The sequence below is a fragment of the Halichoeres trimaculatus genome, unplaced genomic scaffold (assembly GCF_033239565.1).
Source record: "Halichoeres trimaculatus isolate MK-OKI-2021-1 unplaced genomic scaffold, fHalTri1.1 fHalTri1_scaffold_2, whole genome shotgun sequence".
Lineage (NCBI taxonomy): Eukaryota > Metazoa > Chordata > Actinopteri > Labriformes > Labridae > Halichoeres > Halichoeres trimaculatus.
The window spans coordinates 8342305-8366601 of NW_027437180.1; the positions used below are offsets into that span (position 1 = coordinate 8342305).

The following is a 24297-nucleotide window of genomic DNA, read 5'->3' on the forward strand; positions in this document are numbered from 1 at the left end:
AAGATGTGAGATAAGTTGTTGTAGGGAAGACAAACCAGACCTTCAGAAGAAGGAGAATGCCTGGAATTTAACCCACTTTCCCATGTCCGAGTGACACCACGCCCACTCCCACTCCTGCTCCTCAGAGCTTCAACACACACATCCATGCTGAAATACACAGGTGACACACTACAACGGTTAACATCTGCCCTGTTCAACACTTCCTCCTCCTACAGCTGCAACGGACTGCAGCCCTGCGAGATGTTCACTACATCAATAATCCAACCACAGTCTCCATCCTCCTCGTACTGTACCGCCTGTCTGGCACTGGGATCACAATGCAGTCACTGCAGAGGAGAGCTGCAGTTCCTCTACCCCAGTTTAGGCTAGCAGGCTTGCAGACATATTTGGGTCATGCCTTCCCTCTCCGAGACCGAGTCCGAGCTGCAGCGGCTCCTTTCCCTCTCACCGTGGAGAAACCTCAGCTCAGCAGCATTATGGAGGGAGAGAAACAGGGTTGGGGATTTGGTAAGTTAGGCCAGAAATAGCTTGAACTGAAAAAAAAGAGGAGGTGGACGGTGGTGGAAGTTGGGACAGTATAGTTGGTCCAGGTGGGGAAGGAAAAATAAGGACAGTCATCCCTGCTTTTTGCATCACGAGAAGAAAAACACAAAAACACTTTTATCCTTTGACATTTTTATAAAACAGCAACACAATGTACATTCAGATCCGTCAACTGACAGCAGGACAGGGTAACAATCACAAACAGGTATAAATAGGGAGGTGTGTTTAGTGAGGCTCAACTCCTCAGTTATCGTAGTGACCAAACAGGAGGTGTAAAAATCGACTGACAGACGGTGTTTGGCATCATTCCTTCCTTCCTTCCTCCTGGTAATCTTTTGGAATCAGGAAGGTCAACCTGAGATTAAAATCAGATGAGTTTTGCAAAACCTCCAAATCTCTAAGTTGCTGGATCGACAGTTGAGCAGGTAGAAAAGCAACGGCAGTAAGATAAGGTCAGCAGATCTATGGCTTTGTTTCTACACTGAAAAGACAAAGTTATTATTTGAGCCCGTTGGTTGAGAGATGAAATCAGTGCTGATTGTGAAAGAGCCTTAAACATGCTTATTTAGTGGCCAGCAGGCAGTGACTCCAGCGAAGGCAAAAATAAATAAATGATGTTCAAGTCAATGAGAAACAGTTCACTCTGCCTGATGATGATGTGATGTCCAGAGTCATTTTCAGTGAATTATTGTCCAGAATAAAGAAACGATGAAGATGGAGCAGGGTGAGCGTGAGTGTAGCGTTCTGTAACGGACAGGTTGCTTCCACCTGACTGAGCTGATACATTTTCACTCTCTAACACTCCCTAAAACAACGCATGGAGTGGCCATATTACAGTCTGATCAGCAACAATGACCTGAGATGTCAGAAAAATTTAATAAAACCCAAAATTACAAAAAATGCTCACATTTCAGATCATTGTTACACATCGGGCTCAAACAGGCCGAGTCACCTCTTTGCTAACAGTATGGTTGACAGACAGGATCTCCGAAGCAACAAAGTGTGATACATGAAGTAGCAATTCAGTGTTAACACATGCAGGTGAAGTTCTAAGCAGTTCAGATACTTGAAGTTTACTGTGTGTTTTTCCTGTTGTGAATTTATTAAGAAAACTAAGGTACAGAACAATCACTTTCATTCTCTCCATCCTTTTCTATACTCCCAACATGATCTGTCCATCTAACACGAGTCTGGTTCTGCTCAGGTTTCTGTCTTTTTCTTACCACTGTGACTGACTAAATGCTAAAAAGGTCTGTATGTATGATGGCTTAGGATGAGATCAGACTTATCTTATCTTGGGGTTATTAATGAAACATCAGCAGGTCTAGATCTGTCCCTGTTTTTGGAGGGATACACGATCCAACTTTTCTGGTCCCTATACTTGGGCTTTGGGTATTGACTGGTACCAAAAACAATCTGATACCAGTGTTGAATCAAAAACATGCATGCCTTACTGTGGGATAGGACTAGTTATGTTCTGAGTAAAAGGCAAAAAAATGAGTGTATGGAATTACTGAATTTGATAATATTTTAACCATAAAGTGTTTAAAGGTTTACCAGAAGTTTGTTTAAAAAAGCTTCAGAACTTACAGAAATTACTGCTCAATTGTAAGCTTGAATATCCCGTAGACTAACTCATAATTTAGCCTTAGTGTCAAGTTCTGCTCGGCCCTTTCCCACCCATACCAGATCAGGCTTTGAGGAGCTGGTTCTGGCTAACTGGGCTGATACTAGGATTGGGATCGGTGCATCCCTAGTTTCTGTAAAGCTTTTTCATATAACATTTGTTGTGACAAATCAATACTGAATAAAGTTGGAGACGATCTAGCTCGGCTCAACCCCTTTGGTGTAAGGAACCAAGGGCTACCAGAACCAGAGGCCGGGCTGCAGACCGTTTAACTCTTAACATGTAACATTTTTTCAACCCTTTATCTCACTGTAGCCTAGTTTTTATTTTTGCACTATTCAGGAAGCAATGGACGTTGTTAGGTCCTCAACACAGGAGCAGAGCTGATGGGGATGAAACACTTACTATTGTCCTTCTACAACCCCACTTCAAAAAAACAAAAACTTTCCCTTTCACTGTATTTTATTGCTTTTGCTTTTGAACAAATATTAAAAAAACACTACTTAATGTCTTTCCAACTGTTTTTCAAGAGGAACAGGGACTTGAAGTTAAAGGACTTATCTGTATTAAGCTGGACAATTAAAATCTAATTACCAGGATTTGGTAAGTTTAAGACTGACTTCATGTCAGCAGACCAATCATGAGGTGGCACTGATGCAATAATTATATCATCCTGATTTCTTGTGTCTGTGCTGTGAGCCAAGGACATGGAGCTGAGTGACACCTCAGGGTCAGAGCCACGTCTCTAAGCAGAGATTAAGTGAGATCTGAAATGAAAAGGCAGACAGAGCCAGAGCCAGATGGAGGTATAAACCTTGAGAGATAGAGAGGAAACTGAGAAAACCTCACAGTGAAGTGCTGAAGACCTCTTCCTCATCCTATTTCTCCTACACACCCCCTCTGTGCACCCTGTTCACCAACATAAGAAAATCAGGCATATTAAGAAGTTAAACTGATCTTGTTTCACAGGAGAGAAGCCATAAACACGAGCAGGGCGATGGTGTTCTGCAGCAGCCCGAGAGAGTCCCAGTGAGTTCCACCAGGAAGGGGGACAGTCCAAGACCAGGTGAGAGAGTCACTGACGATTCAGGCCTTCCTGAGGAGAGTGTGACCACCGTCATGTCCTCGTGAGTAAAACCTGTGATTAACACAAAGAACAGAGACATCAGATGTGGTAATTTACATAATGAAGAACTAAAAATCACAAGATGCAGCTGCACATTTACACAAGTTAACCTTGGGAAAACATAAGCTGATCCAGCCTTCTGAAAAAAAGCCAGACTGCTGGAGAAAGAGGGTGAACGATCATGAGGAACTTAATATGCATGACAGGACCCTCAGCCCCAATGCACAGCACCAATCAGGGTCAGGGTTTTCCACCAGTGGATCAGAAAGGAAGCTAAACAAGTCTTTGTCGCAGTGACAGACCGAGGAGATGGAGAACTCTCCTGCTTGTGTTAGCTTAGTGAGAAGAAATAAGTTAAAATAAAGAAAAAACCTAGTCTCAGTTAAGCGAGGTTTCACGTATCACTTATGTGTTCATTACAATGTCATGGTAAGCACGGCAAAGTGTTTTGATGGTTCCACAGACCTACATATCTGTACAGCTCTCATATTCACAGGGTCTAAATGGGTCAAAACAAGAAGTTAACATATTTTAGCCTCGATAAGATGCATGTCTTCAAACAAGAGAAGTTTTGGCATAAGTGAAAGAGGAAAAAATTTGAGTTGCTTCATTGAATATTTTAAAGATCACAGCAAACTTTCAAAAGAAAAAAACAAAGCACTGTTTTGAACTATCAAGTGACAAGAAAAGTAAAACAGCAGAGGGTATTAGAAGTTAATGTATGACATCAAATCTGTGTTGACCTCCAACAAATATTGGTTCTAGTTTGGGGCTGAATTATTAGCTGCCTGCTCCTACATCTGTTTAGGGGACGCAACTTTTTAAGTCCTGATACCAAAACCGAAACCTGGGCTTTGGTATCAGCAGACAAAAATACTGGTCTGATACCAGAATAAATTTTAACATTCTCTATTCTTTAAAGGCAGTGTCAGCAGGATTTTCCTAAAAAAAAAATCATGTCAATGTTTACAGGAATAATTCTGCTAACCAGGTTTGTGTCAAATACTCATTATAAGCTTGTGATAACAAGTCAAGTCAGGTGCACAGCTCTGGAGTCTCTCCCACACATAAACGTAATGCTACAGGTGGTTGTGGGGCTAGTGAGTGTGTTCACATAGTAACAATCGGAGCCTGTGGCTGTGTGCTGCTGCTGGCACTGATCCAAGGAGGAGGAGCCCAGTTTGAGCGTTGTGTTTACAAAAAATTCTGAAGACCCTACCTTTAATATGAGGATGAAACTGAGCTTTTCTAACTTTTTACACCCAAACTGACTGGATTATAATTATTTTATGGGATTATTCATTGATTTATCTTCTCCTGCTTATCCTGTTCAGGGTCGCCAGTGGCTGAAGCCTATCCCAACCCTCTTTGAGCGAAAGGTGGGCTACATCCTGGACTGGTCGCCAGTCAATCACTGGGCAGACACACTCAGAAACAGACCACCTTCTAGACACGCACTAACAACTTCAAGCAATTCAGAATCGCCAATCGGCCTGATGAGCATGTTTTTAGACTATGGGAGGAAGCCGGAATGCCTGGAGGCCCCCACACATGTGCAGGAAGAACATGAGAACTCCACACAGAAAGGCCCATCTTGCCAAAACTGGGATTTGATATGTTGACCTTCCTGCTGTGAGGCAGCAGCACTAAACACATTTAACCAAGGGTGCTGCCCTTATGGGATTATAAATGTGTGATGAGTAAATCTCCAATGCAAACAGAAATTGTTATTTGGCTTTAAACCTCAGCAGTGGATAAGTGAAGACTTACACTTGCACAATTTACAAGTTAACTTTTTGAGTCTGTGTTGGATTGATACCCGATACCAGGATCAGATCGCTGCATTCCTGGTTACGATAAAGATAAACTACTATATGGATATTAAGGACTGCTCTTATTCAGACAGGGATGCGCAGTTCAAATGTTTCATAAATATGCAGTATGCTTATAACCAAACTGCAGAGACTTTCCCGTCTCATTTGGTGGAAATCAAATCTATCTGTGAAGACTTGAATAAAAACTCTCTCTTAGAATGTGCAAAATATGAAAACCACTTCCACCTGGGTCAGACGTTAAACATGCAGAGACTGTTTTTGATGAATTTGATAAAGTGCACACTGCCACCAACTGTATCAGAGTGAAAAGTGTCCAATCCTCTTTCTTTTTCCACAGCATGCAGAGTGAGACAAGACGTTAATTTCACAGCAGGAGTATTCATCTAAAGCTCATATTTAAAATCCTTGTCTTCTGATGACCTGCTGATATTTACACTGAATCTTTGAATGCTGTTTGAGATCAACTGATAAGACTTTGCAAAGGGAAACTGTATGATGAGTAAACTGGGGGAGTTCTGTGCAATCAAAGAAAATGACTACAAGCTTGGCTAGAAACAAAATGCTCCACATAAAAAATGGAGCTGAATCCACTCACGAGATGTCTTTAATCCTTGATTTACACAAAAGAAAAAAGCAGAAGCTGACAATACAAGCTAGACATTGCCAAAAATGAAGGATCAAAGAAGGAGAGGGTGACGGAGGGCTGCCTCGACTGACTCTTTCTGAGGACAGCACACTGGAGCTCATGTTTAAGTCATGTCAAAGCTCACCTCAGGAACACAAATGCTCTGAAATATTCAGCCAGCAAACCTCTTGTCTGACATCTCACTCAATCCAAATTTCTCTTTTTCACCTCTTCCTTGAAAACATGGAAGTGCTGCGCGTGCACTCGGCTGCTGCGCACCCAGAGATAAAACAGCACGCAGATAACTCTCCCAGTTTTTTTTTTTCTGCTTCTTCGTCTTTCTCATTTCCCCCTCTTCCTCCCATCTCCCTTGCTCTGGCTCTCTGTCAGACAAAAAGAACTTATGTAACGAGGTGATGAAGTCTACATGTCTTGGGGCACATATTTACCCAACATGCATTTCAGGATTACAGCACAGGGCCCCCTGCTGTAGAGAAGACTAGCTAGGACGACTGGCTTACAAGGTCCCACATAGGATGAGGGGTGTGTGTGTGTGTGTGTGTGTGTGTGTGTGTGTGTGTGTGTATGTGGCTAAGTTTAGAGCAGACAAAACTGAACCAAACAAGACAAAAATAACAACATCAGTTTTCATTTAGAGGATGAAACTGGAGTCAAACATGCTTTTGTCTGTGTTGCTAACTGTACAAACATGTCCGTGTGCAGAAGAGAGTAGGAAGTACAGCTGCTGCTGGAGGTTTAGTGCCTGGTTTGACGGCGTTTCCGTTAATGTGCGTGTCTGCCTCAGAGTTCACTCAGGGAGAGGAGCAGTGCCACAGGAGCCAGCAGCAGCAGCAGCAGCAGGGAGAGCAGAAGGGACACGCGGGGAGCTGACTCAATGCCTCCCCACCTTTATTCTCCCACAACTTCTTTGTTTTTGCACCGGTAAACAAATACTCAAGGCAAATAAGAGCAACCCGAGTGCCCCTCTCTACTGCCCCCCCCTCCCCTTGTCTCTGCAATATGAACCACAGAAAGAGAAGAAACAAACAGGTCTGTCTCTCATGAGCGTTGCTGAGTTTCCCCGCAGTGTCAACAACAATAAACAGAGCGAGCACAGACAGGAGGAGGAGGAGAAAACAGAGGTGCTGAGGAGAATGTTAACACTTCTGGCCTTTTCTTCTGCCTGCTGCACATTTAAAGCTGCCATGGTGTACACCAAGTGCTACACCAATCAAATAAATGCAAGAGGAATACTCTGGTTACAGCTGAATGAGTTAAAACTATGAAGTAGAAACATGTCTTCAGCAGTTTCTTGAAGACAGCACAGCTGAAAGACTTTTTCCCTCTCAGGTGTTCAGGTCTCTCAGGGTTTCTGCAGGTTTCAGAGTCAAACAGTCTTTAACCAGGAGAACGCTGTGGTTTCTCGCTGCCTGCACAAGTACTTCAGTATGTCCTGATGACATTTCTGTACAAGTATTTGTGAATACTCAATGCCCCCAGGAATCAGTACAGCCACATCAATCAAACACACTAACATTAATGAAAAAAAATCAGACGAGCAGATTAATCATCCTCTTTGATGATTTTTGAGTCAGTCATAACAGTAAAAGCTCTCAAAAATACACTCTCCAATGTTATTGCCTTCCTCTCCTTAAAACTAACAGGTCCAAATTTTGTTTTATTCCACAAGCCATCAAATTTTTAAATATCAACTGAATAAAGAACCAGATGGTGTGGACATAATGTGTTGAATGTGGAGATAAGAGTTGGGTATATGGAGAGAATTAGTTTCTTTATCATTCAATCAAAAAGAAGAGATTTGAAACAACAAAAAAAAAGGTTTGTAAGCAAAAGAGAATAAGTGAGAAATGAAAAAAAAAGTTGAGGTGAAAATACAACAGGTTTCAATTGGAAAAAAAATGGAGCATATATTTTCTTCCATTTTGCTTATAAATTAGTCCTCTTTGCTTTCAAGTTTCAAAGTTTTGCTTGCAAATTCTACTGCACTTAATGGGCGGGGCCTACGCTGGTGGATGAGAGAATAGTTGCTATTGGTTGGTTTGACCTGGCTTTACCAAGTGCGAGCGCCAGCTACCACTTCCCTCTTACACATTGCTGGAGGTAGCCTGCAACCTGTTGTATTTTAATCTCAACTTTTTTTTTTCAATTGCAACCTGTTCTGTTTTGATCTCAACTTTTTTTTCAATTGCAACCTGTTCTGCTTTGATCTCGACTTTTTTTTCATTTCTCAGTTATTCTCTTTTGCGTAAATCTTTTTTTTGGTTTCAAATCTATTCTTTTTGATTAAATAATAAAGAAACAATTTCTCTCCATATGGCAGTGTTTTTCAATTCCGGTCCTGGGGCTCCCCTGCCCTGCATGTTTTAGATGTTACCCTACTCCAGCACACCTGATTCAAATGAATGGCTCGTTATCAGGCTCGAGCAGAGCTCGATGACGAGCTGATCATTTGAATCAGGTGTGTTGGATTTGGGTAACATCTATAACATACCTGACGACCGGTACCGGTACTCAACGGTTCTAATATTCAGTACTTTTTTGTGGTTGTGTGGTAAAAAAAAATATATTTTTAATATATACATACTTTTCAAATGAATATAAATATATATATATTTTTTTTTTAGTACATAACCTTGCAATGCTGTGTTCATGTCCAGCATGGAAAATTGTCAACTCTTCCACTCCCTCACAGTCACAAGGATGCATTCAGGTACCGAAACATGGTACCTTTTGGTTTTACAAGAATCGGTACCCGGTACTTTTGACAGAATTCGGTCGGTACCTATAAAAGTACCTGATTCGGTACCCATCCCTAGTGGAGATATTGTTTTATTGTTTTGTTTTTTCAAGTGATTGGAAGTGTTTTGGGTCTTGTAATGTGGGCTACCTAAAGTGTGAAATGGAATATCATTTGAGTGTTGTCCCCACAGGGACAAAAAAATGTGTATCAATCCTATCCCTCATTAGGACAAGCTATGGCTTTCATGCAAAGCTTTTACAGTGGGGCAGAATTTTCTCCTGTTATTTACAGATAAGTGGATACATTAAAAGGGATACCACATGTCTTTCTAACCAGAGCTATTTATGTGTAAAGAAACATCTTTTCTTATCAGAGCAGAGCAAATCTAGGAAATATTTCTATCTCATACTTAAACAGTACAATGCTGGAAGTGCTTATTATAGATATTATAAATTTCAAATGGGATGATTTCTGGCAAAGTGTGACAACCCTGAGTGTGTGCACCAGAGTAAAATCTATCCATGTGCCCCCTTCACACTGTCAAGTCAATTCTGCTTGCAACTGCTTTTATCATCAGTGCTGCAAACTCCTGGAGTGTTTTGCAACATGATGTAAATTTGAGCACTTGAGTTCCTGTGGTAGCTTTACCTAATTTTGTTAATTCATGTTGTTTGTCAATTTTGTATGTACATTGAGTGTGTATGTATGATCTCTCTCAGAACTTTGAATAAAGGTTGTTGATGATGATTTCACATTACATGACAGTCCTTCATGTCCTGTACTGAAGTGGGTATTTCTACTCTTCTCCTTTGTCTCGTTACAGGCTTTGTGCAGGACTAAGTGTGATGCTTTTGTAAGGTGATGTCCTGCGTAAATCTCCCCTCAAATGTCAACTGTTAACTGAATCTGTGAACTCAGTAATTTTGTTTTTCCTTTTTCTTTGTTTGTTGAAAGACGGGATTGTCTCTGTGTAGTTTGTTCTGGGGGAAAAAAATCAATGAAAGTATCCATTAAAAACAAACCGTGGTAAAGAATGATAAACCAATAAATTAAACCAGCAACACCCTGGTAACTGGTTGTGGCTTTGTCACTGACACTCCTGGAAAAAATGCAACAGTGACACTTAGAAAGATGTGTAGAGGCAATATGAATGTACCCACTGACACACTTCTGACAAAGACCAGCCTAGCTTTGATTTCCAGCCTGAACAGAGCGTGCTCTGAACAGGAAGTTATGAACAGAGACATTAATCTTTGTATTGTCAATAGGATGATTTTTTACTGTGGTGATCAGTGTAAACATAGACCTGCTAACCTACAGGTTATGGAGTTCATGCTGTAGAAACTGCATTAATTTAGAAAAGCTATCATAAAGCCAGATTAGTTTTGTCCCTGCATCCAGCATGTGCTCAACACCTTTAAAACTTGCAGATATCTCCGTTTTATATTTGAATCCAGGTGAAATCGCCTTCCACCAGCTCACCTACGGCTCCCTCTCTGAAGACACGTCTCCCTCAGCTCCACTGCTGGCGTTGGGGTCCTGTCGGGCTCGTGCTGCACCTTTCTCCCTGCTGGACTCTGAGGGGCCTTTGGAGCGTGTCTTCTCTTTCCTCTGCTGCTGCTTCTCCAGCTTTGACATCTGAGGAAACACAAGAAATACACATGAGTTTTCAAACCTTATATCTATAAGTAACATGAGCACAAATGTCAAAAAAAGTCTTTATTCACTGACTAAGTTTGACAGAAGGTTTGATTCTGTTGCTGTTGTGGTGATGAAATTCATGGCTGTGGTCAGTTTCTCCCCTCACAAAGGATGTGAGCCCGACCACAGAATGGAACATGCAGAGGAACTTCGATGGAACAGGAAGTCAAAGTATGTCACCCAGGGTGGTGTTTCACTTCCTGGGTTACCCACATTGTTCTACACCTGGTGCACATTCTCATCAGTCTGAAGTTTGTCTTGTCATGTTTACCACAAAAAAAGGCCACAGAACAATGACATTTATTTCTATAGAATTCACCATCAAGTCTAAATTCAGGTCAACATGAGGCCCAATGCTCACAGTACATTATCTTTGACATAAATGCCTGATCAACATTTTAAGATTGGTTGGAAAGTTGCACCAAGTTACAATCTGTATTGTTGGATTTTAAACCGGCTCTAAGTAGAGCTTCAAAATGCAAAAAGAAGAAATGGAATTGAGAAAAAAACTGAGTAAACAATTTATTGAAAACAACAGTAAAACTGAAATAGGCTGTACATTAGCAGATCAAAATAGAGTTCTCAAAAATGGACTTAGCAATGAGGAGCTCCACCATTCTAGTTGATCATATCTATAACTGATTTCAATTTCTGTGAACGTCCCTCTCCATCCATCCCCAAATGTTGTCAGAGTGATTTAGATCAGGGGAACATCAGGATGGTCCAAAGAGTGAGCTGATTCCTCTGGAAGAAGTCCTTTGTCAGGCGCCCATTGTGACCTGCAGCGTTGTCCTGTTGAAAAACCCAGTCATTACCACACAGACCAGGGCCCTCAGTCATGAAGGAGGCCCCCTGCAACATCTCCACAGAGCCAGCCGCCGTTTGACGCCCCTGACCAACCTGAAGCTCCATTGGTCCATTGAAGGAAAAAGACCCAGATCATGATGGCGCCCCCTCCACTGTGCCGCCGTGAAAACATCTCCAGTGGGATCTCCTCATCATGTCAGTAACGTTGAAGCCATCAGGACGTCAAGGTTCAGTTTTTTCTCCTCAGAGAATCAAAGTTTCTTCACCTTTCAGTGTCCCATGTTTGCTGCTCTCTGAAAACGTCCAAATGGGCGAGTTTGTGCTATTGAAGAAGACGAGGCCTTTCAAGATGTGTTTTGTTCTTGACGCTCTTCTCTCTCAGATGGCGTCTGATGGTTATTGCACTGCAGTTGGCTCCAGTTACGGCCTTCATTTGGGTTGAGGATTGTCCTGTGTCTTGACGGACAGTCAATCAGATCCTTCTGGCTCAGTGCCACTGAACTTTTTTGAGGTCTACCACTTGACTTTTTTGCTCCATAACCCTCAGGATCTTTCAGAAATTCAAAATATCTGCCTTAATGTGTCCAACCTCAGCAGTGATGGCGTGTTGTGAGAGGCCTTACTAATGCAGCTCAACAATCCAACCATGTTCAAAGAGAGAAAGCTTTTTAGCCTTAGCAATCAGGAGGTCATGATTGGAAATCTGACAGGAATTGACATTAAATCCGGATTTGGCTTTTAAAGGTTGTGGTCTTAAACTTTTGATCAGCTGATGAACAAACTATTCTACTCTAATTGTTGTTTGCAATAAATGCTTACTCAATCTATTCTGTCTCTCACCCATTTCTTCTTCTTTTTAAGATCCAACAGTGCAAAATGTGACTGTGCAATTTTTCAGCTGGTCTTAAATCTTTGACCAGGTGTGTATAACCATGAAGAATCATTTTTCATTACTTAAAACAGAAAGTCACTGACTGATGCTATAAATTTAAGTCACATCAGATGCACATTGTGTTGTGATGATGTTTGGTAAGTGTAAAGGAGCAAAGCCAGCATCATTCACAGAACAACAGGACATAATCTCGCTGCATCAGTTTGTGTTGAGTCTTTGAGAGTTAAACTCTGAATAAATCATACCTCCGAAAATCTTACCGACTTTAATTTTAATTGTTAACTTCCAGAACATCAATAGTTTATATTTCCAAAAATATGTATGACCTGAAAGCAACTTTGAGAGGTTTTAAATACCAGATAATATCAAGGGTGTGACAGTTTCCACGCGTGAGTGTCTGTTCTGTCTTAAAGACGAGTTTACTTGTAAAATGTATTAAAAATTCATTTTTGGCTGAACTCTGTCTGAACTGAAACTGGAATCTCATCAGTCAGCTAAGTGGGCTGAAGAGCACACGACGAACATGCTGCATCATGACTGGCAGATCATAATCTTAACAGTACACCCAGCATACACACCCTAATATGCATGACGGGCACCAAACACAAAAGAAGAACCACATCAGCGCTGCAGGCCAGCACTCCTCATCAAAACCAGCCTTTGTGGATACAGGAGCACTTCTGTTCCCTCCTCATTTGGAGCTATTCTGGGCCGTCATATGATCACTTCAATGAGTCGATTGTTGTGACTGCATGCACTGACTCTCACACTCCAAAATAGCTCTTCCCAGTGCCACTCAGCACAACTCAGTCACTGCGCCCATCAAATCCACTTCTTTTCCTCCTCTCTCAGTCAATAAAACACAACAGCAGTCATGATAAAGACGGTATCTTGAAGAGGGCCTGTAAACACAGATGCTGAAAGTTTTATGGCTGCTGTGTAAATATTCATGAACAAAATGTCATCTTAAAAAATCCAAAGCATTGCGTAAGACATTACATTATTCAAAGAGCACAAAAAAGACTGCGTTATTCCCATTTGAACCCACTTACTTGCTGCTGAGCTAAACCAGGCTGACTACCTTTGTTCAGGATACAATGAGCGGATAAAACCACAGAAAACTGAAACCAAAGAAACTAAATCATAAAAGCTGATCAATCATATCTCTTTTTAATGAAAAATTGAGCTTTTCAAACTCAAATCAATCTCAAACTTTGATCTGAAAGTAGATAAAATCCTGACCACACGTGTTCAAACATTACATAATTTATGCGTTTGCTAGATTCGGCACGGTGCGCTCTACAACACGCTCAAACAGTCAGGTGAGCAAACAGAAGAACTCAGGACCCCTCTGCCACTGAACCCTCTGAAAACATCCGCACAGGCTGAGTTTCTTTGCTCTGGATAACACTATTGTTTGCTGGCCGCTTGACCCTGCTGTGGACTAAATCCCTGATTCATGGAAAGAAAGGGACAGTGTCTGTTGGCCGTTGCTTCATTTCTTCGCCGCGCCAAGCTCAGCCCATTGGCCGGCCCTTTATCCCTCATGTTCAGCCTTGGCTTCAACTCCTCGGCCTCCAGAGCAAAACATCCCAAACAGACAAGATTAAAATTCTGAGGGCCGCTTAATATCCCTCCCTTTGGGTGAGTGAGCCAAACCCACCAGGGGAAGAGCAGCCAAAGCCGGCCCTCAGCCAAAGCATAAGGACGTTGGAAAGGATCCATGGAAGTGACCAGAACTGACTCAAGCAGATGGATGTTTGAAGTTCTTTCAAATAGCTGCAATAAGAGGCTGAGAGAGGTGTATTTCTGTTACTGAGAGGCTGAGAAGTCTTTGAAGTCATGGATACGGCACCACAAAGACAGCTTCTTTTCATGCTGCTTGCTCCTTTTAGCCATTAAATAAAGAACAGTTTTCAAATAGTGGCTTAAGTAAAGAAATACACACAGACTGGATCATTTACAGAGTTCTTCTGGGTTTTATGGTTCCAAATCACCCCAAACACTTGTAGGATTTTGAGTCTATTGCTGTGTGTAGCTGTCGCTGTTACAGGGACAGAGGATGCATCTATAACATGAAAACTGTGAGCACTAACGGTGGGCCTACTTTTAACAGAGAGGCTGCAGCAGAATCTTTAACAAGAAGGACAGCGTGAGGAGAAACTGTCCTCTAACCGAAAACAGATGGTGTTGATTTTTTTGGGATACATAATTAAATCAAGATAAACAAGGAATAAAAATATTCCCTGAAGGGGTTGGTGATCAGTCGTCTTCTGAAGAATGGAACAGACGTGGTCAGAGTGACTTTGACCTCTGGCGTCCAAAATCTAATCATCTCTTCCTGCAGTGCAAGGAAACACGTTAGACATGTTTCAAGATAACTCTTCCTGGTGTTGCCAATGTGTTCTCGAAAGAACAGGAAAATTGTTTCTCCAGGACATCATCAGGTCACAGTCAAGTTACTCTCAAAGCTTTTAGTGAAACACTGTTATGCCCTAATATTTGACCTGATTTTAACTTCTTCACTTATTCCACAAACCAAAGATAAGGTTAGGGTTTGTGCCAAACTTCGAGAAATCCCCTCCAGGTGATCCAGAGAAATTGTTTTCATAGTAATTATCTGTTATCAAAAGAAATTATGACACTGGTATCAGGAAATTATTTTTTGAAAGTGCGTTTGTCTTTCCACAACCTGATCAGGAATATCTCAACTACTCTTTGATAATCTGCCGTGAGCATCGTCCCCAGAGGATGAATCCCAATGAACGGGTGATCTCTTTTCTAGGGCTGAAGAGTCAGGAAGAGGTTAACCTTTGAGCTTTTTTGCCTTATTAAAATAAAAGCAGTTTTTTTATTCACTAAAACATGTTCTACAATTTCCTCAGACTTTATAACCCTGTTAAAGGCTATTACAGTAAAATCCATGATACCCTCTCTGATGAGGCATGCAAAAATTTCTGTCATACTGATCTACTAAGAATGTTAAAAATTCCTTTCATTCTCAAAAAAAGCCTTACTTTTAAAATGTCTCATTCTGTAAGAAGTAATTTAGCAGAACGGCAGTATAACTGCAGCAAACATTTAGATTCTGACAAAGTCTAACTCTCATTTCTCCCTTAACTCAGTCCTTCACGTTTGAAACAATACAGTAATCAATGCTACCAATTTTCAAGTACTTTTGTGTGTTTATGCGGTAATAAATATTAATTTGTGTAATAATAACATCTTTTTTAGTTTAACAAATGTATTTCTTAATCAATGAACTTGCAATGCTGTGTTCATACCCAGTTTGAAAATCACCTACTTTTACACCCCCTCAGAGTCACAAGGATGCATCCAAGTACAAAAACATGGTACTGTTTGATTTTACGTGAATCAGTACTCTGTACCACAGACAGAATTCAGTTGGTACCTATGTATGGATTGATTTTCCTATCTTAAATCAAGAGCATTTTTAACTGATTTGAAAGCAGTATTTTATTGATTTCATGCTCAGATTTTGTGATAATGTCTCTCAAAACTCCGCTCTTGCGCTCAAATTATCCCTGTTGGTTTACGGGGGCGTTCGCTATTCTCTACAAATACTGGCGGGCACTCTTTCAACCTGGTTTATCACCCCCTGACCTCCGGGGTTGTAATAAATGTGATTTCTTAATTTTTCTGTCCACTGTTAAAATCAAATATCATTCAATAAATACAGGAGCACCTGTGTTTTTCATTGAAATAGCTATATCGTAAAATTATGGCCGCATGACACAGTGCTCTTTGAGGTGTGCTGGTGGAGAAAACAATGCCACCATCATGAAGCTAGTGGGACAACAGCTCTCATGAAAAAATGAGCCGGCAAAGTCAAGAAAATCAGGCAAGTTGTTTTAAATTCATTCTAATGAAAACTACTTTGGGCAAAAAGCACTGTCATGCGGCTATTATTATACAATAAAGCTATTTCAGTGAAAAACATGGTGCTCCTGTATTTATTGAATGATATTTGATTTCAACAGTGGATAAAAACAAAGAAATCACATTTATTACAGCCCCGGAGGTCAGGGGCTGATAAACCAGGTTGAAAGAGTGCCCGCCAGTATCTGACGCTCCGTAAAGAATAGCGAACGCCCCATAAACAAACAGGGGTAATCTGATTGGTCAGTACTAGTCGGCCTTCTACTGGTTGATCCATAAAAAATTTGAGAGCAGACAGAGATCTGTGAGCAGAAATTTCCTCAGCACAAGAGGAAAAACCCCGAGTGTGAGAGCAGGAAATCTGTGCGAGCAGCATTATAACCAAGAGCAAGAGCACGCACAGAGCAAATTTGAGCGCAAGAGCGGAGTTTTGAGAGACATTACCACGAAATCTGAGCATGAAACCAATAAAATACTGCTCTCAAATAAATTGTAAATGCTCTTGATTTAAGATAGGAAATTCATTCCATACCTATGGAAGTACCTAATTCAGTACCCATCCCTCCTGCCTTTTGGTGCATATTAAAAATGTAAACTATTTCTCATCTCAGAACAGATTCTCATTATTATTATTATTATTATTGTTATTATTTAAAATTACAATTAAAGACAAATTTTAAATTGACCCTGGGACAGTGTTGCCAGATTGGGTGGGCTCCTTTGAACACACTGAGCTGGGAGAAATAGCATTGGGCAGATTGATGAAATTCGAGCTGCTTTCACAATATTTGGTGAGTTTTTAGAAAATATGAGTGAAAATATGAACAAAACAGTTGCAAAAAAGGTACACATTTCAATAAACCGTTGCGCCCTTGCACTTTTCTTATTAATATATGTTAAAATAAAAATCTGTCAAATTTGACGTCATCAATCAATGATAGTTACTGGTTAATCAGGTGTCATTGTGAAATTGTATTGGCCAGGGGTGGACATCAGCCACTTCCAACTCTTCATTTGATTCCTTCATGTATTAGCCTGCTTACCTGGCTATCACTGACTGTACATGGATGTTCATCCTCAACATTCCTCAGTTTTAAAGAAGGCAATCGATATACTGCGCACAGGAAAAGTCATTATATTGTTTTATATGCATTGTGTGTGACTGACTTAATAGATGTAGCAGATTCATTTGTACCTGATCAGGGAGCCTGTCAGTGTTTATTTAGTGCAGTTTTGTGTTCAGGACGTATTCTTTATCAAAGACGTAGTAGTTTTACAGTTGTGACATGAGTTTCTAGAGTGGTTGAGATCTGGGCTGGTTTTCATTGAGGTGGGCAGGATTTCCGTTGTGTTGTGTTGCTGGAATCTGTCAGACAGATCTGGTAACACTGTCCTGGGAAAAACGGGGGATAGGATGGGCATGGTGGTAGCCTGCTTGGTCAGCTCCTACAGGGACGTACAGGTAGCACTGAGAGGTGAGCTCCCTAAAACTGATCCATAAGGGCTACTGAAACTCCCTATTACCCAAACATGAAGCATAATATGAAAAACAGTTAATGTATTTGAGCTTTTTAAATCATCTTTAAAGGTTTGATTTCATCAAGTTAGAAGTTTAAAATGTGCTTTTACTGTGAGGTTTACATCCATTTAGATTTAATTTACAGGACTTTGATGATTGACTTATTATTTGACATTTGAGAATTGAGTTTTTGATAAAACTGATTTTTTTTTTTTTTGAAGAAATGTGGATGTTTGCTGTGTCTTGAAAACTCTTAAATATTAACATTTGTATTTACATGAGGAGATGGAACCTGATAAGACAACAAACAAAACAAAAAGTATTAAGGTTTAGAAATGCTGCTTATGTGCAAATAATCTGTCCAGCCTAAATTTATAAAAAACAGTCTCATATTTTATGAGCACAAGGGTGACAGAGTAAATCCTGCCATCTAGTGGTCAAAACTAAGCACTGAACTGGCTCCTTTCATTGAAAGGTTAACATCTCATCCATGAATTTCAGATAAACAAAATACTTTGGATGCTGCTGGTTTTGTTTACATTGGGCAGCTTAAATGAGAACTGAAATATATATAACATCTCCAGTAAAAAAATATGTTAATATACTGTTACTCTCAACAAAATAAAGATTATTAGGAAAATAATTAATTGAAGTCTCTTTTCATCATTGTCACCATCAATTTTGTAATTATTATTATTACACATGTTTTTGCATGAAAAAAAATTACTATTTTTAAAATGCCTGGGTCAGCAGCATTAACATTTTACCTATGACCAAAGTTAGGCTGGTAGATGAGTCCGGTTGAGAAAATGCGGTCTATCATTTTAATTACCAACTTTTATGATCTAGAGAACCCCTATCATCTTTATTCTTATCGCTCACATTTTTACATGAAATTTATCACCCAACCAACTGTTCTGTAATTGCAGTATCATCTTTTAACTACAGACTTCCTAATATCACAGTGTTGTTTACTGCCTCTTGTTGTCTTCTTTTAAAGCTGCCTGCAACGATTTATGCACACACACACTCATACAGGGGGTCACTGCAGTAAAAATCTTTGTATGTGTTCATACTCCTCCAAACAAAGCTGACAACTTCAGTAAGAAGAACCGAAGTGGGAAAATCTTTACTGTCCAAACCTTGGAGTGCAGTAACTCACCTGTTTGGGGTCAGTGGGACCGGTAGGTGACGACAGTTCGACAGTGACAGGTCCATCGTTTTGAATGTGGACCTGCATGTAGGCTCCAAACTTTCCATCTAGAAACACAAAACAGAACAGAGACTTTAGAAAGCCTTGACAGGAGACTGCTGATTCATATATCAATGATTTTAAAGTTTCATCAATACAATACACCCCAGACATGACCACATGCTAATTTCAAGAGGCCGTAAACACGGTCTGACAGCTGATATGAATGTGCTTTAACGCAGAGCTTCGAGGCTTTGGGGTTAAAAGATGAAGGGGCTGTAGGAGGACAGGAAGTTTTTAACTTAAATGCTCTCCTTTCTTCCTCTGGGTCCAAGAGATTAATGACACCATCTGCACAATGAAGCCCTGGGCCGCGCTAGAAAATAACCGCGTCATCATATTTCCTCTCTGGAGGGGGGGACTAATTAGGGAACCTTATGCTTCCCTTGCCGGGACAAGGTGTTCTCCGCACCTGCTCCCCGGTGGGCTGACCTGATTCACTGCCACCGTCACCAGCATGGCATCACAGAACCAATAATCCCAAACCCTCAACCCCCCAACAGCCACGACCTACTGGATACAGGTAGTTAACAGCAGGGGGAGAGGGCACAGGTCCAAACCTGTCAGGGAGTGGCTTCACCAGTGACCCTCTGTGCTTTTGTTTTTAATAAGCCTCAAACACACAGTTTTTTAACCACATTGTTTTCCAACCTCGAGGGACTTTACCAGACTAACCTCTTGTTTTAAACCCTCTTCACTCTGACCCTTTAAGGTTTCGTTTCCGTGACAATAATAGTTTCACAGAAATTATCACAATACCAGGTATGAAGAACAGGTTCCTGTTTTATAATAGAGCTAAAGCGAACATTATTATGTTTATAAATATATTAAAAAATACTTCAACTGATGCATCAAAATGTGGCACCCTAAAGATATAAGCTTTTTTAAAATGTTTTTTCCTCACCTGGATTTATCAGATCACAAAAAAAATCTTCAGGTTTTTTTAGACAGATCTAAAGTCACTTTTAGGACATGATTTAGTTATAGGAGCAGCTCAGTGCACAGCCCCCCTGTCAAAAAGCAAAAGTTTTTTAAAAGTTTGATTTCTGGATCTGCTTGATATAAGGAGACGTAGACGCACATCTGGATATTTCAGCATCTGCTGAAAAACCTTAAGACAAAAGAACACAAGGAAGCCTACCCTCCTGGAAAGCAGTCACTAGAGGCAGCTCAGTGGGCAGCCCAACACTGGTCCGAGGCAGAAGGTTTGCATAAGTGCATATCTTTAAAACAAAACCGCTCACAAAGTTCCAGTACAAGAGTAATGTAAAGAAGGAAGAAAACAAAATTTTCCTGTTTTTATTTTTTTAAAAGAAGATCTGCTTTGAATCGTGCGAGAAAGTTGTGATCAAAATTTTTGATTATCTTAGATAAATTTCTTGTTGGAGAAATGAGTCCTTAGCAACACAATTTCATTTTGGAGAAGACAACAACTTTTTTGTAATATGAAGACCACTTCGCACCTTGTGAACTATGAACAGTGTAGGGTAAATGTAAGATCATGCTTGTATACTTTACGGCCTGCTGTAATCATGCTCTGCCCTCCTCTGTGTACATTAATGAAGCTTGGATGCTCTGGCACAGGAACAGTTGTGGTTTTTTCAAACGTACTCAGACAAAAGTAGAAATTTGACGCCTCATCATCTCTCTTCGAAGGCCCAGCAGCAGCAGCTTCTCTGTAGGACTGTGGGGGGAGCAGTAAAAACAGTTATGTCATCAGTTCACCCACCTTTAATGAGCTCTGGCTTGTAGGAACTCCTCATGTTCTCCAGGATGCTGTTGTAAAAGGGCTGGGCCAACTCTGCTGGCATGGCTGAGTGGAAGTCTGGCTTGTTGCCTTTCAGTATGCACTGCAGTGTGAACTGGCTCACACACAGCACCTCGAAGTCTCTGTCCATGACACTTTTAGTCCACGCTCGCCCGTTCTCGTCCTCAAACAGCCGCAGGTTCAGGATCTTTCGTACTCTGTAAACACACAGGGAAAGTTACAGATCATCAAAAAGGGTCACTCTCAAACTCCAGTCTGTACAGAAAACTTATTGTCCTGTGCTTTAAGGCAGGGGTTCCCAAACTTTACTATGCCAAGACCCCCCAAACACCATTTGCTTCTGGCCAGGGACCACCTTTGGAAACAGACAACGTTTCAAAATATGTAAGAACGTCAACTTTACAGAATATATAGTCTAACTTTGATTCACTTTTCAAAAATCATCACATTTGTTTAGAACAGGAAATTATAAACAAACAAAAGCCAGACTCACACAAATAGGCAGTTGCAAAAGGGAGAAGGTATTTCAGGGCTCTGTCAGCCACGATGGGATACTCCTCTTTTTTTTTTTTTTTTTTTTTTTTTTTTTACATGTAGCCAGTAGTTAAACAGGGGAAGAGCCTTAAAGTGATATTCTGGGTTGGAACAAGTTGGGTCCTATCACAAGGTTTAGGGCAGAAATTACCCCTAAAGCAGTGTTTTTGTGCAGCAGAAGCCCAGAGACCCCTCCCTGCTCCTCTGCCGGTTTCCTCTGCACTCAGAGGGGGCCAATTTTTATTTGACCAAAAACATAAATAAACGGACTCCCACCGAAAAAATCTGATATTGGTCTGCATTCACGCTTTATTTAGAGAATTTTCAGCGCGTTACTTTTACACAAAAACACTGCTAATTAAAGCTCTAGGTAGTAGGACTACGCAGGTAGTCTGTCTAGACAAAGAGACACGATGAGAACTAGAGCCTTATTTAGCAGTGTTTTTGTGTGAAAGTAACGCACTGAAAATTCTCTAAATAAAGTGTGAATGCAGACCGATATCAGATTTTTTCTGTGGGAGTCTGTGTTTTTGGTCAAGTAAAATATGGCCCCGTCTGAGTGCAGAGGAAACCGGCAGAGGAGCAGGGAGGGGGTGTTTGGTGCGTGCGCCCTGGGCTTCTGCTGCACAAAAACACTGCTGTAGTGGTAATTTCTGCCCTAAACCTTGTGATAGGACCCAACTTGTTCCATCCCGGAGTATCACTTTAAAGTTCAGTTCAGTATTTAAAAAGCTTTATAACCGATGCAAACTGCCAGGTCGGCAGGCATCATGACATCATCACGCTGAAGTTGCAGTTGTCACACAAGGTGCAGTTCGATACAGTAGGAAACTTGTGAAGCTGCATGGTAGCGCAACGGTTAGTGCTGCAGCCTCACAGCAAGAAGGTCACCGCTTCGATTCCCAGCTTGGTTGGAGGAGTCTGTGTGGAGTTTGCATGTTCTCTAGTTCCTCCGGCTTCCTCCCACAGTCCAAAAACATGCTCATCAGGTTAATTAGTCACTCTAAATTGCCCGTAGGTGTGAGTGTATGAGTGAATGGTAGTCTGTCTTTGTGTCAGCCCTGTGATTGACTGGTGACCAGTCCAGGGTGTACCTGCCTCTCACCCAATGACAGCTGGGATAGGCTCCACCCACCCTCAACCCTGAACAGGATAAGCGGTTAAGAAAATGAATGAATTATTATTACAACTTCCTATTTTTCTCTTCTCTCCAATTTTCTGAAGCACTTTGAAAACAACTGCTTTAAAGGACCGCAGTGCAGCATTTCAATGGTAGCAGATTTAAAGCGTCACATTTTAAGACAGAAGTCAAATTTGCTGCCTTTTATTTCAGAGAATGAAAAGGAACTCAGAACCTGGATGAGATGTTTGAACAACCATAAAACAAGTGATAATGATCATCTTTGTGATTTTTTTCTCTAGTTATAAATGTCTGATTCAACAGATCAATCAATCAAACATACTAACACATTCAATCAAACCCCTTGCATTGACAGCAACAATAAAAGAAAACTTTGAAGTCCATGTTTTGCGTCAGAATTCAGACATTCAAACATATGGAAAGAGCTATACTGGGGGTTTAAAATGGGCCAAGCTTTGATTTTTTTGGAGCTGAAATGATTCAAATCGAGAAAAAAGTTTTTGTAGTGCTCTAGTTCAGGTATTAGTTCATGAAGCAGGTTTGGGAGGAAATTCAGAGCATCTTTTGCATCCATAATGCTCACCTCCTCAGAAAGACTCTTTAATATGATATGAGTGTAATAATATGAACTTAAAAGGGTTCATCATACAGAAGCTGAGGTTAATTTTTTCTTTGTTTTAAATCTGTACAGACAGCTAACTCTACCAACAAAGACAGTCAACTTCTCTTGCAGATCAAAACATAAAGTCTACTTCAGTCTCAGTTAGTTAGTCATTATGGATTATTGTGGCAGGCTAAATGGTAAGTCTTTATCCCAGAGTAATATTTTTGTGACAAACAGAATAGAACAAAAACAAACAGAAAAACCAACAACACCAGGAGTCTTGTTAAAAGAGTAAAATTACATCTGGTGGCTGTGAAGGGTGCTATTTTGTGTCTGTAAATGCTATATTGAGTTAGAAATAAATAAATAAACTCTTCATAAGAAGTTTTTTTTTTCCTCTGCAGGGATCGTTTTTGTAACTTTCTGTACTCTTGGAATAACAGCCTTTGCCCTTCAGAGGAACGAGCAGGTTGAAGATGACAGACTTTGATCCAGTCAATTTTCTCCATGCAGTCCCCAAAATAGAATCAAGTCTGGAAGCACTTAAATGTCCTTCACTTGATGTTTTCAAAGTTAAAAATAAACTTCAGGTGCTCTTTGGTAGGTAATTTATAAAAGGGGACACTATTTTTAGAATTCCTGAGCTGCAATCCTGTAACAAGCGCTGGCAAAACCCCACTTTTGAAATTTGCTTAAAAATACTGAATTAAAACATTTAAATTTGTTACTTTAGCCCAACTCTATGCAAAAATTAAGTTCTCCTGACTATTATGTTGAAAGTTGACTTTAAAATTGAGTGAAGGTGTCCATTCACACTCACATATAGTCGGCATCCTTCTGAGTGTCCTCCACTGATATACCCAGCAGGACACACAGCCCTCGACCTATTGCACTCACTTGTTCTTCTCCCACTGTAGGAAAGAAAAGAAACAGATAAAGATTTAGTATCTCATTAACTCTTGTTATTAGATGAGAACAGAAAACTAACAGTCAAATGACAATCTGAATCTGCACGAAACCCAGCATGTTTCTACTGATCTGGGACAAACAGTGAGCACAGTTCTGACTCCATTCAGACACGCCTGTGAGTGCTAAAGCTAACCCTGCTGTTAGCTTTAAATACACAGCGAATGAATGAAACCTGACAGTCGTCAGCCTAAAAGTAACGGCTCAATAAAGGTGTCGCAGAAAAGCTAACTTGTCGAGTTTGAACAGCCGCTTACCTGTCACGCTCGCCTTGGTGACCCTCTGAATGATAGCTTTCATTGTTTTGGTTGTGTTAGGGAGCACGCTCTCTCAACTTCCGAGGGGCTCGTGGCGTGGACAGGGCGCCGTCGCCCTCTAGTGGCTGAAATACACAGCACACTTTCTTTTTCTGCTAAATTCTATTTTGGTGTTTCGCTAACTAGCTTTCATGCGCACTACCGCCACCCAGGCCCGGACTAGGTGTGTCTCCGAGCTCCAAAGTTTCATCCTTCCTTCTTTTACCTTCGAGAAAAACCTTACCGTTATAAACCTCATACTCATGAACGAAACTCAATGAATTCACAGACTGTAAAAAAAGATGGAGACGACACAGAAATGTGGTGTGAAGAAACAGAGAAAAGAATGGTCCTTCAGGCTGACTCATTAAAATATGCCAAGCTTACTGAAAAAAAAAAA

General features: G+C 40.7%; 1 protein-coding gene across 1 annotated transcript; it reads right to left on the reverse strand.

Moving 5' to 3' along the window:
* Positions 1 to 667: 667 nt before the first annotated feature.
* On the reverse strand, positions 668 to 23999 carry dtd1 (D-aminoacyl-tRNA deacylase 1). Its single transcript, XM_074665429.1, has 6 exons — positions 23859 to 23999; positions 23456 to 23546; positions 20318 to 20553; positions 18499 to 18596; positions 10000 to 10155; positions 668 to 3308 (listed from the first exon to the last, which is right to left on the reverse strand). The coding sequence occupies exons 1-5, from the start codon at positions 23899 to 23901 to the stop codon at positions 10000 to 10002; spliced, it is 624 nt and encodes a 207-aa protein (XP_074521530.1). The 5' UTR covers positions 23902 to 23999; the 3' UTR covers positions 668 to 3308.
* Between the last annotated feature and the right edge of the window lie 298 nt (positions 24000 to 24297).